Here is a 13,424-nt window from a genome sequence, read left to right as displayed (position 1 = left end):
GCTGGAAGATGTCCAAGTGCGGCTGTGCGTCAATACCCTTTGCATTCAAACAAGGGGAAGCCAACTGTGAGCACGTGGCACTGCATCCCCTGCATGGCTGTCAATGGACTGGACACCCTGGTTGTCCACAGCTGGGCACTCAGTCTGTCCCCATCCCATCAACTTAAAACTCACAAACATGCAAAAATGCCGTGATGAAATCCTTATAGCTAAATCTCTGGGCAAATTTTTTCATTACACCTGTAGGATAAGAAAAACCTGGAAGTGGAATCACTGTCTGAGACCAGACCTTGATTTCAACTGCGCTGCAAATAAAGTTTCCACACAATAAACCACACCCTGAATTCTACCTGCCATCCCAGCCTGCATACTCCACGACTGTCACACACACACTGACATTGATGGCTTGTCCCCAAGGGGGCGGCCGTGACACTTACCCCGCCGTGCCCGAAGAATTCACAGTAGCAGCAGTCACAGTACTTGCCCTCCTTCTGGTTGGTGGAGGTGGAGGTGCTGGAGCTGTGCTCGGAGCAGCTGTCCTCATCTGCACTATCGTCCCCATCATCCTGCTGCGGGTCGTAGACGCCATTCTCGCATCGGTGCCCTTCGCAGTCCGGGTCACTGTGAAACCCCACACAGGCCTGTCAGCAAGCAGCCCACCCCGTGAGGCTCTGCCCTCCTGACTGGACGAGAGCGAGGCGCAGAGGGCACGTGGCCCACATGGACCGGGGGGTGCTGGTGGGACAAAGTGCTGCGGTCGTTACACAGTCTCTCCACTGTCCCCACCACTACCACTATTTAAGGTGGTGGCTTTAAACAGGCAAGTTCAAAGGTCACAAAAACTGTCTTTAAATAAAAACTGACAAGCCCTGGCTGGTGTGGCTCAGTTGGTTGAACACTGTCCCATCTGCCAAAAGGTGGAGGGTTCGATTCCCAGTCAGGGCACATACCCAGGGTTTGTGTTCGGTCCCCAGTTAGGGCGTGTATGGGAGGACAGATGTTTCTCTTTCATTTCCATGTTTCTCTCTCTCTCTCCCCCCTCCCCTTCCTTTCTAAAATCAACAAAAACATATTTAAAACAAAACAAACCTGTCCAGTGTTTATTATATTGTACTTTGCTCAATGTGTAACAAATACAACTTAATAGACACCCAAGGCCTGACCCCTGACGTTGCCAGTGGTCAGGTGGGATCTGCACACCAATCATACAGCCCTGGCTCTGCAGATCTACAGGCCAAGACCAGGAGCGTCTCCCTGACCCACAGCCTCCACTGGGCGCCCCTCCCGCTGCATTTCACTGGTTGTTCAGCTGCACAGCACAGGGAAGAGCTCCTACAGCTCCTCTAAGTGTCAGGGCACACGACACCCAGCTTCCAAAGTGCCCCGGCCTTCACCTCCAGGATCTGGGCTCACCTGCAGACGCTTGGAGGTGCGCTGATGGAGCCGTCTGTGGTGGGGGGCGGGGGAGCTACCGAAGCAGGACAGAAGCTCTTGCGCGTATCCACAAACCCGGGAGACGTGGCCGCACTTTTGGGGAAGGTGGGGGCTGAGAGATTTGCCAGGTGAGGTGTGGAGGCTGGTGAGAGGGTGGCAGGGGCAAGAGCTGGGAGCGGCGCCAGGCCCGTGGGGCTGTTCCTCGGGGTGGCCGGCACCGCGTGCCTGTGCTCCTCCTTGCTGATGCCGTGGAAGACCTCACCTGTCAGAGACAGAGAGACATGCCAGCAGCTCAAGTGAGACACACCTCATGATCCTCCTAACACATTTTACCAGTTCTTTTGTCTCAATTGTTCAAACCTATAGGAACGTTGGGGGAAGAGTAGAAAGAACACCCAACACCCTTCCCCTGGATTCATCACGAGTCAGCCTTTCATCCTTTCCCCTGTTCCTCCCTCTCTCTCTCTCTCTCTCTCTCTCTCTCTCTCTCACACACACACACACCCCTAAACACTTTGACACGGGCCCCCGAGGGCACGCACACTTTGCTGTGACCATACCACCCCATGCACTGGACACCTACCATGCCAGGATGTTCTCGTTTGTGGATGAGCCCACTCAATGTTCACCTCCCCGCAGTCCTTCATAGCTCTGCTCCCAGTCTCTCTTTTCTCTTCCCTTTTACAGCACTGACACCCTGAGAAACACTAGCTGTCCACCAGCCTGGAGTTAGGGTCTTATGTTAGACTGAGCTGAAAAGCTCCAGGCAGGAACCTGCAGAGGCTATGCTGTGCCCTCCTAGCTGGCTTCCCAGGAAGCACCTAATGTAGCTGTGGTGGTGAGGCTACATCCGGTCAGGTGTGCAGCAGGTGACCTGCCAATCACCTGAGGGTGGTGGTCCTCAACAGCGAGGATGCCGTGCTCCCCATGCTGACATCCAAGGTTCTCAACACCCACTGAGGCAACCTGGATGGCCGTCACCCTGCTGGCTCAGAACGGCTTCCCACTTCCCTCGCTCCTGCTCACACGCCAACCGTGATCTTCTCATCTCTTGTCAGGAAGAGCCTCTCGCCCCAGTCCCTCTGAGCCCCAGGACTCCTGACTTCCTCTGGGTGCTGTGAGCCACTCCCTTACTCTCTGCTGTCCAAAGTGTCCCACTCTGGCAAGCGAGGCCCCTCTGAGCCAGCTCCTGTGTCACGGATACCTCCACTGTGTCTGACCCTTTCCCTGCTCTCAGGCTCTCTGTGCTCAGGTCAGTGTGCCAGGCACACAATGCCTGTACGCCACAATGCCCATAGGCTCGCTGTGCGTGCTTTGAGGCTCTGCTTTTAGATGACTAACAAGTCCTCCTCGTGCTCAGAACAGCAGACGCAGAGATGAAAGCCAAGACCCATGTGGCCAAGCCCCAGGGGATGTGAGTGTGACAGTGGGATTCTCTTGGGCGTGAACACTGTTAATTACACTGATACCTCTGGCCAGGCCAGCTACAGGCCTTACCTATGGAAGGAGGCCTCTTGGACGACACTTTGAACTGGCTGTTGCTTGACTGCACCGTGGTGGCTGTGCAGGACACGGAGGAGGTGGCTGAGGAGGTGGCCATCACCACTTTGTTTGCTTCCATAAAAGCATCTTGGAAGTTGTATAAACATTTCTTTTTTGCAGCATTTTTTTTCTCTTTACAATCCAAAACTGCAGGTGTTCCATTGCTCGACGGAGGTGGGAGGGCATCAGGTCTTGTTTCTGAGAACGTTGGCCCTAATACATCACTCCCTTCAGAGAAGAATGGGAAGATTGAGGATTCTAAAAGAAACAGTATTTAGCTAAAACCTAAAGAGTACCCACAGGTTAAACTCTTAATACTAGGGCCACTGTGAAGTGAAGATTCTACTGGGATAATGATAGTCATCTAGCATTTATGTAAAAAGAAAGTTTACTGACACCTACTATGTGCCAATGTCCGTGCTAGGTGCTTTTCAGAAGTTATTTCATTTAATGTCTTAAAACTGCTGTATGAGCTTGGTGGTATCATTCCCATCCTAAAGATGAAGACACTGAGGCTCAGAGACACTAAGCAACTTGCCCAGGGCCACACAGCTAGAAAACTTTCCAGGTATAGACCAGACAGGTGTCCGGTCTAGCTCGCTGCTCTAAGCACACGCAGAGGCTGGGTATGGGGCTACCAGGGGCTCTAACCACGTGAGGACAGAGATGCCAGCTCCTACTCAGGTGCCCGGCTACTGCAGTGACAGCTATGCCTCAGCAACTGGGAGGACGAGCTTGTTAGAGGGGATATTCCCATTCTGGGCTGATACAGGAACAGAGGAAAGGAAGGTAGTGACAACATGCAGGACTGGCACTGCCGCACACCCCTGTGCACCGGGTGCAGGCCTGGTTGTCACCACTGCTTGAGAACCAAAGGCCGGACACCGAACCCTGGAGACAAGAAGCTCAGCAGCACTGGCAGCAGAGAACCCTGTGTAAGCAGGGCCCATGTGGGCTGGCTGTGCTGGCAAGCGGCCCTGGAGCCCATGCTGCGGGACCTGGCTGTGACAGACGTGGAGGGAAGGGGCAGCATTGCGGGCCCAAGGGGCACCACTGCTGGAAACAGAGGCAGGGGCGCAGCAGCCTGGGCAGAGCTGCACAAGAGCCCACCTCTGTGGGCTTCCATGGGGGACCACAGCCATAGACAGCCATCCACTCAGCTCGGAGCATTTTAAAACTCGAATATTCAAGTTTTAACAGGTTCCTTACCAGAAATTGTATCTGGCAAAAAAGTGCCAGGACTCCAGTTCTTATCATTCATCACTTCTGATCCCCACAGACTTATAAACTTAGAACTATTCCACTCTGGAGTAGTCCCAAAACAGCTCGGGTAAATATGGTCTTGAAGAGATGCATTGAATACCTGGTGCTTATTTGTGTGATTCTGAACAGGTGCTGGTGGTAAAGCCTACAAAAAAAAAAGTCCTCATCACATATCAAAGGTCATACTCCGCTTACCTAAGCAGTAGCTACACACAGGAGTCATTACTGGAAACCTTGGGGGCATGCTCTGGCTGCGCATGGCTCGCAGAGCTTGTGCTGAGGCTACACGATGGGCCAAACTTGGACCAGGTGGAGATTTGAAAGAAACTGGTGCCTCAAGGAATATATAAAGCAGCCCTCAGAAAGCTCAGTAACTTCTCACATTCCTCCCTAGTCATACTGTAAATGTGGTCGTTGGCATGAGACCTGTTTCTCTGGCTTACTCTCATTTGACATTTTAAGGATTACTGCTAGAAAGTCAACTTCTGAATCACTGATAAAAAAGGCAAAATTCTTAAACCATGTTCTCTTGCTGGGCCAAGGGCAGTGTACTCTGAAGAACTATGCATTTTAGTTTGCTGGAAGCCCCCAGGCCCTCTGGGCAGGCCCTTGTGGGAGGGAGGGAGCAGGGTGTCCTCCAGCAGCCCCTCCTCTCAGCCAGGCCTCCACCTCCAGGCCACGGCAGTCTCCTCCAGTTCTATTCATTCCTCAGCAGCCAGTGGGAGCTTCTAGAACTAAAACAAGAGGGGTGACTCCCCTGCTTCAGATGGCCAATGGCGTCCCACTACTCTTAAGATGAAGTCAATATTGAAACCCTGGTCCAGCCCTGTCCTTCCTGCTCACCAAACCCCTGGACACACTGGCCTTCCCTTGGTCCTCAAACTCCCAGCTCCTCCTTGACCCCGATCTTCACTCATGCCGCATCCATGTTCTAGAACATCCTAACCTCAAGCTCACAGTCTCACTGACTGACATTCACCCTTCAGGCTTAAATGTCACTTCCTCAGAGAAGCCACTGCTGACTGCCCTCAACACCCAACACCCAAGACGAAGACACAGGCCTTCCATTAAACACAATAAAACCACAGTTTCCCTTTTAGCACTTATCACACTTCTAATTCAAGACTTACTTGTACTCACTGGTTCAATGTCTGCCTGCCCTCAAATTCTATAAGCTGCACGAGGGAGGGGGCCACCTGGATCACTGCCAATACCAGGCCCACTCCCAAGTACCACCCCTAAAGCTACAGGCCTGGCCTTGGGGACCACGCCTGGGAGTCCCCCCTCTGGGACACACAAATAAGCAGTGAATGCTGTACACTCAAGTGGGGTAAGGGGGGTTGGGAGGATTCCCAAGAGTAGGTGATGGTTTGGCAGAACCCTGGGGACCTGGCTGGGGTGAGGGGAGGGGGGAAGGGAAGGGAGACAGGGCACAGGGGCCAAATGAGAGAACTTTGTATGACTTTTGTCCTGAGGGGGCTAGGGAGCCGTGGAGGGTGGTAAGCAGCAGGGGGGGATGCTCTGGTCAGGTTATAAGGAAGATCAATCTGGGAAGTACGGTGAGTGAGCCATAAGAGGAAAGGATGAGAAATGGTGAAGTGACGGCCACGAAGGTGGGGCGCAAGGGGAAGTCTGGTGCTATTGGGACAATAGCTGTGACTGGACACCGAGCTGGGAACCGCAATCTCTGGCTCCATTCCTGGCAGGTGGTCAGTGACAGAGGTGTGTGAGCGCTCTGGTCCCATCCTCAGCCTTCAGGTTGCAGTCTGACAGGCTCAGACGTCAGCGCTCCCTTTTACTAGCTGTGTGACCTCAGGCAAATTACTCCATCTTTCTGTGCTTTAGTTTTCTTATCTGTAATTTGGAAATACCTGCCTCCAGGGGGTGTGGGAGGAACTGAATCAGACAATGCGCAGGAGCAGTCAGCACACTGCCTGGCCCACAGCAACCATCGGTGAGTCTACGGTGGACATTATCCTCTGTAAGACTGCGGTCCCTATACACAGACCCCACCCCACTCAGGCTCTGCCACCCTCCCACAGTGAGAAGGAAGTGGGCAGTCACCCCATTTGGGCGGTTTAGTGCACCTGCGGACTTTGACTGGGCTCAGAGAGGCAAAGATGCAGGGTGAGGTTGGAATGAGCATTTGGGATTTGAAAGTGGGAAGAAACAGATCTGGACTGGCCACCCAGGGTCAAGCGGGAGCTTGAGCTGGCTGTTCTGCAGGGGACCTGGGGCAGAGAGAAGAGCAAGGCCGCATGCTCACAGACGAGGCACACTCAGCGCTGTGCTGAGGACCTGATAAAAAGTAATTAACTGGAAGGTCCTTAGTCTTGAAGACACACTGCTAAGGGGCAGAGACGTCCAACAGGTGGAAATAGCGGCCTGCTCCCAACACATGGGCTCTGAGAGGCAGCTCTGCCTCGCTAGCCCAGCTGGTGAACTCTGAGCAGCAGAAGCCCCTCCAGGGCTCTACAGCATCTCAAGTACCTCCTGAGCACCCCCAAGACACAGCATGCAGGCTTAGTCTCACCTTGAGAAGTGTGGCTGACAACCCGGACCCCCCACCCACGCGGGTCCTGAGAGGTCTCGCTTATCTTTCAAAACCGCATCCCAGCATCAGCTCCTCTGCAAAACCACCCCCGGGCTCAAAGTCAGTCTTCCCTTGTCACTGTTACTTTCCGACTTGGTATCTACAACTTCTACCCAGGTACATCACAGTACTATGATTTCTAAATCCGAGTATGTTTTGTCTTCTCTCTAGACTGGGAGGTTCCTGAAAGCAGGGACCAGGACAAACTGGTTTATTCTCTGAGCACGGAGCACAGGGCCTGGCACATACTGGGTACTTAATAAATGGTGAACAGAGTTCAGCCTGGAGGAGTAAGGGGGCATGACCAGGAGACTGTGATGCTGGAAATGTAAGCTAATGACTTGGCACTCGAGTCACGCACCTCCTCAGAAGCAAACCGACTCAGAGCAGGAGACCCAGTTGTCAACTCCAAAGGCAGCAAGGACTAGCAAACAGGCTGTGTCTGCACTGATGCTTCTGCACAGGACACCTACTACCTCAACAGCTATGGGCTTCCTTCAGAAAAATAGGCATCTGCCAAGCAGATCGTTTCTGGGCCACTCCAGGGGGCGTGCACCAGTGATCTAAGCATGAAGCAAGCCTCCCACACGGTGAGTGCTGACTCAGGACACCGACCCACTCTATGGATTCACCGCTTCACCTAACAGAAGTGCTGAACTGTTCCCCACTCTGGGACAAAAATCACTCACAGGAAAGCAGACCCTTTGCTTTACATGAAAGCACACACACAGTCAGATGCCCTCACTAAGTCTGCACTCAGAGTTCACACACACGGCCATGCGGCCCCAGAACCACAAGCAAGGCGCAAAAGACGGTGAGCCGCTGACACACACAAGGGAGGGACGGCGGACAGTGAGCATAAAACGTGGCTACACAGGCAAGATGATGACTAGTCTGTGCTTCTTCTTTCTAAGGTTCTCAACACTCCTGCCAGGGGCAGTCAAGAGGCAAGAGCAGCAGCTTTGCTTGTCTTGCTGTTTCTCAGGCCAGAAGGACTGGGCACGGCCTCTGACATGGAGCAGACCACAGAGCAGGGCAGATCACGGGCCACAGCAGGCCCAGGGCAGCCATTATTCCCTGATCCAGACTCCTGCTCCCTCAAGTCCTCCCGAGCTGACAGGTGTGCCACCAGTTCTCCAAACTCTCTGCAGTGGGTGTACTGAAGGGGCCCGGGGCAGGAGGTGACAGATATGCACGGCCCAGAGCCACCTGGGAGGCATTTCAGCAGCTCCTCTGGATGCACTGAGGGCGACCTGGCGATCACTTTCAAATCATCCTCAAGCTCCCAGTACAGAACTCAAGACACCTCTCTACTTTCATTACTAGGCCCGTTGCTAATGTGGTGCATGTTTCCTAACACGTTTTCCAGACAGAAAAGACACAGGCTTTAAGCTGGAAGCCTTAGGTGCCAGTCCAAAGTCTGGCCCTGCAGTCGTGATTCACTGCTCCCAGGCGTGTGGCACAGAGGGTGAAACTGCCCCACAGTTCGTGTCTGTGCTCCTCTGTAGGGCCACGTGGAGACTCTCCTCTGCTGGGCTTTGTCCACTAAGGGGGATAAATGGCACCAACCACCTTTGTAACAAAGTGCTGAGCCACAGAGCAAGCAAAGAAAGCCGTACACAAAGAAGCGGTAACATGACAAGAAACAATAGGGCCAGGTGGTGGTGGGGAGAAAAAAATGGCTGCCCCAGGGCACACGCACCAGGTTACAGTAAAGGGGGATGCAACCGTGGTCCCACAGGAGGCAAAAGAGCTGGAGACTGACAGGAGGAGCTGGAGGGTCCCAGGAGGGTCAGCCCCTCGAGCACCTCATGCCAGCACATGGAAACCCTCTCCTGAGGAAGCATCCCCTAGTTAGGGCCTTGGGATTTCTCATAGACTAAGATGAACAAGACATGACCTCATAATAAAAAGTTACTATACACGTAAGGAAACAACACAGCAGCAGAAACAAGAGACAAATTTAGATCCTCAAGGTTTCGTCAAACAGAAGAACTACATGTAAGATGCTTAAAGAAAGAGAAAGAAAAAGTGATGGAGAAACAAGAGAATATTTGAAAAATAAACTAAACCTTAGAAATAAGAATTACAATTGAAATTAAAAACTCAAAACTTAAGTGGCAGGTTAGACACAATAACAGAATCACTTCACTGGGAGCCTGATCCAAAAAGGTTCTCAGAAGGGACGGAGAGAAAAGATGAGAAATAGGGAAGAGAGCTTCAGAATGAACCAGAACTAGGAGGCCTAACCCAGACTCACCAGAGGCTCAGAGACAGGACAGGAAGGTAGAGAGAGAATATGAAGATAAAATGGCCAAAAATTACCAGACAGGAAACTGAAAATGATTATTATTATTATACTAAGGGTTGTAATGGAAAAAGCAGACAATGTGTAAGAACAGCTGAGTAATAAGAAGAGAGGTGGAAACTCTAAGAAATGATAAAAAAGAAATACTAAAAGCAAAAAACCCTGTACGAGAAACAAGCTCTGCTTTGAATGAGCTGATCAGTAGACTGGACACAGCCAAGGAAAGAATCAGTTGGTGGAAACTTCTCAAACAAAAATGCAGGGAGAAACGATGAAAACCCACCACCACCCACAAAAAACAGAACAAAACACCCAAGGATTGTGGAACAATTTCAGAAGATGCAACATATGAAAGCTGAGACACCAGAGGGGGAAACAGAGAGACAGAGAGCAGGTGGAAGAACTATTTACAGCATGATGCTGAGAACTTTGCAAAAGTAATGAGACACAAAACCACAGACCCAGGGGGCTTGGAGAATACCAAGTAGAACAGCTACCCTGAAATGTACAACTTGGCATGTAGTGAACTGCAGAAAACCAAAGGAGAGGAACACCCCGAAAGCAGCCCGGGGGGTGGGGGGGAGCCCATGCTGACGAAACCAGAAGGAGGACAGGTCTCACCAGAAACCACCCACAGAAAGGGAGCCCCAGGCACGTTTCGAGTGTTGGAGATAAACAACCACCAACCTAGAATCCGTATCCAGCGACATCATCCTTCAAAAGTGAAGGAGAAATAAAGACTTCCTCAGACAGACAAAACTGAGGGAACTCATCGCCAGCAGACCTGCCCTGCAAGAAACGTTAAAAGACTTTCTTCAGACAGAAATAAAATAATGGAGGTCAGAAACTTGGATCTATGTAAAGAAGGGAGAGCAATGGCGAAGGAATATATGAAAGTAAAATAAAATCTCTTACTTTTCTTCTTAATTGATCTAAAATACAACTTTGTTTAAAGTAATAACGACAAGGCACTAGGAGATTATGGATAAATGAAAACAGCAGTATCGAAAGGGATGGGGGAGGGGTCGGGAATAATCCTGTTCAAAGGCGGACACATGTAGCGCAACAGTGTTACTGGAAGGAGACTTAGTTAAAATGTATATTCTAATACAATGGCTAAAAATTTAAAAAATAAGGGTAATTGATATGCTAAGAGATTAAATGAAATCAGAAAATTCTCAGAAGTGGAAAAGGCAGCCCTGGCTGGTTTGGCTCAGTGGCTAGAGCGTCAGTGAGTGGACTGAAGAGTCCCAGGTTCGATTCCCTCCAAGGGAAACAGGTCAATGTGTCTCTCACACTGGTCGGTCTCCCTCCCTCCCTCCCTCCCTCCCTCCCTCCCTCCCTCCCTCCCTCCCTCCCTCCCTCCCTCCCTCCGTCCCTTCCACTCTCTCTGAAAAGCAATGGAAAAAATGTCCTCAGGTAAGAATTAAAAAAAAAAAGAAAAAAGTGGAGAAGGCAGAAAAGGAAATCTCTGGTACCAAATAGGAAACATTACAGCGCTCATTTTAGCAGCACATACAGTAAAATTAGAAAACTGTTACAAACATGACTGCTATTAATCCAAACACATCAAAATCACTTTAGCCCTGGCCGGTGTGACTCAGTTGGTTGGGCATCAATCCATGCACCAAGAGGTTGGCAGTTCGATTCCCAGTCAGGGCACATGCCTGGGTTGTGGGCTCCATCCGTGGTTCAGGGTGTGCAGGAGGCAGCCGATTGATGTTCCACTCTCACACTGATGTTTCTCTCTCCCCCCCTCCCTTCTTCTCAAAGAATCAATAAATCTTTGAAAATAAATAAGTAAATTTTTAAAAAATCACTTTAAATGTGAATGGTCTAAATATGTCAATGAAATAACAGAGATGATCAGAATACATAAGAAACAAGACCCAAATAGATATATGGGTTGATGAGAAACCCACTCTAAGTTCAAAGACCCTTTAAGTTAAAGGTAAAGGAATGGACATGTACTGTACTAACACTAATCAAAAACTGGAGTAGCTATATTAACTTCAAATACATCAGACTTCACGGCAAGGAAAATATCAGGGATAAAGAAGGACATTACATACTGATAAAAGGGTCTATTCTCCAAAAACATGTAACAATACTACACCTAACAACAGAGCGTTAAAGCATGTGGGGCTGAAATGGACAGAAGTGCAAGGAGACACAGACTCCACGATTATGGGTGGAGATGTCTACACTCCTCCGTCAGATTGGGCAGATTCAGCAGCAGCAGATCAACGGGGACAGAGTTGACTCAACGGCACATTAACCAACTGCACACACTGACATCCACAGACCACTGCACCCCACAGCAGCGGGTTACGTGTTCTTTGCAAGCTCACGTGGACGCTCACCAGGACGGACCCCACTCTGAGCCACGGAGCACACCTAACATACAGAAAATAACAGGCACCTAGTGTCTTCTCAGAGCACAACAGAGTTAAAGTAGGAATCAATATGGAAAGGTAGCTGGGAAGTCCTTCGATATTTGGAAATTCCGTCAGTTTTGATTTTCCCCCTAACATTTCATTACTGTATATTCTCCTGCAACTACTTTTAACTTTCAAATAACTTATATCTCAACATATAAATTAAATGTGTCATTGGTACGAAGACATCTGAAAATAGAAATAAATAGTACTCAAGTTTTTCTAATTTCGAGAAAGTAAAACTTCCATAATACTCATCCCAAACATTTTAGCTACTAAATATTTACCCACAACAGACAAAGTGTGAGTTACTGCGACAATGATGTCACATCTAAAAGGTGACAACTGCCATTTCCCTAGAGCAGAAATCCCTGAAGGCCCTGACAAGGCAGAAAGGGCAGCAGGTGAGAAGTGCTTCCGCTTACGACTGTTCTCCACAATTAGCACCCACTGTCTGCCTCCCAGCTACACTCAGAAGAGACCTGCTCTGATGGAACTGAAGACAAGTGTAAGGCTTCCTAATACAGCCTGTTTTTTGTTCTCTCAAAGGTGCTTCTACCAACTTAGGGGCTGTAAATACCTTACGCATTTAAGTAAAGATGTATCCACAGCATTCAACTAAGTGAAATACTACAAACTCATTCTGCAAGACCTGGTAAGAGACAAGGCAAGCTTGTTTAGAGAAACAATCTTATACCAGGCACAAATAAAATATTTTGCCAAATGCACATCATTTTTCCAAATAAAAAAGGCACCCAGCTAACGTACTTTAAATGCATCAGTAAACAGTGCTGACATCAACGGCACAGTGGCTGAAATAGAGCTTAACTGCCTGTCCTCTGGACTTGTCTTTCTAACTAACCGTGACTCTCGCACCCACCTGCTGGATTAAAGTCTACCGGATCAGAGAAACAGGTTTCAGACAGGCAGCGCTCCCCACATGCTAGTCTCTCCTTTACCCTCCTGCAGGCTGCCTGCAGCGTCCTGAGAGGCGAAAGTCAGGGCGGCGTGTTTAACTAGAGTGTCCCAATGCCCTTTGGGGATGACCCATCTCACAACTTGACTGGAAGATTTCCAGGAACTAACTCTTGACTAGCTTCTACCAACAAGAGAGTTGAAGAGAACATTCTATACCCTCCTCTCAGAACACAGAAAACACAACTCTATTCAGGTAAGAACGGGGTTAGCAGTTCCCCAACCTTACACAAGCACCCAGAGGGGAAGAGGCTGCAGATTGGGCAGACCACGAAAAAAACCTGGCTTTGAACACAGCAAGGCGTCACTCAACCTACTAATTCTGTGACTTGAAGCAAAACAATGTATAAAAAACCAATTCTACCACAAGATAACTGATACAAACAAGAGTTAGGTTCCTACAGCATCTCATCCATGTTGTATTCGAGGGCCTGCTGTCTACCTAGAAATGCTACTTAAACCACTCTACTAACAAAGGCACCATATTATAGGTTCAAGGTGAGCAACATTCAATCTCACACAGTTTAACCCTTTGCAGTCATATTAAATTTGGACATGGGTGTCGTACTGGTTGCAATTAATTTCCATTGAAAGAGCAGTGATACATAACATGCAAGATTATGAAGGATAAACAAGAGAAATTATGAACTGATACATGAATGGAGTTAAGATTCGTACGGTTCCTTGCTGTGGTGGCTGAGAGAAGACATACGACCGGAACGGTAAAAAAGCGTTGGTGGCTGAGAGTAGACAAACAACCGCAAAGGGTTAAGCCTAAATTTGGGTATATTCCCAACTACTTACTGTAATAGAACATGACAAAAGGATTCAATCTGATTCCAAAGCAGCGGTTTTAAAGCCCCCATGTGTC

At 49.5% G+C, this 13,424-nt stretch overlaps 1 protein-coding gene across 2 annotated transcripts in view; it reads right to left on the bottom strand.

The window, feature by feature from the left end:
• FAM193A (family with sequence similarity 193 member A) overlaps nt 1-13,424 on the bottom strand; it is a 111,471-nt gene that overhangs the window by 19,961 nt on the left and 78,086 nt on the right. For both annotated transcript variants that reach the window (XM_081129342.1, XM_081129343.1), the window contains exons 14-17: nt 4,186-4,384; nt 2,932-3,204; nt 1,414-1,696; nt 438-621 (exon numbers count right to left, since the gene is read on the bottom strand). In XM_081129342.1, the coding sequence (XP_080985468.1) occupies nt 438-621; nt 1,414-1,696; nt 2,932-3,204; nt 4,186-4,384 (939 nt within the window). The remainder of the gene's footprint in view (nt 1-437; nt 622-1,413; nt 1,697-2,931; nt 3,205-4,185; nt 4,385-13,424) is intronic.

This window comes from Miniopterus schreibersii, assembly GCF_964146895.1.
Source record: "Miniopterus schreibersii genome assembly, chromosome: 1".
NCBI lineage: Eukaryota > Metazoa > Chordata > Mammalia > Chiroptera > Miniopteridae > Miniopterus > Miniopterus schreibersii.
This window is presented reverse-complemented; position numbering and strand designations above follow the sequence as displayed.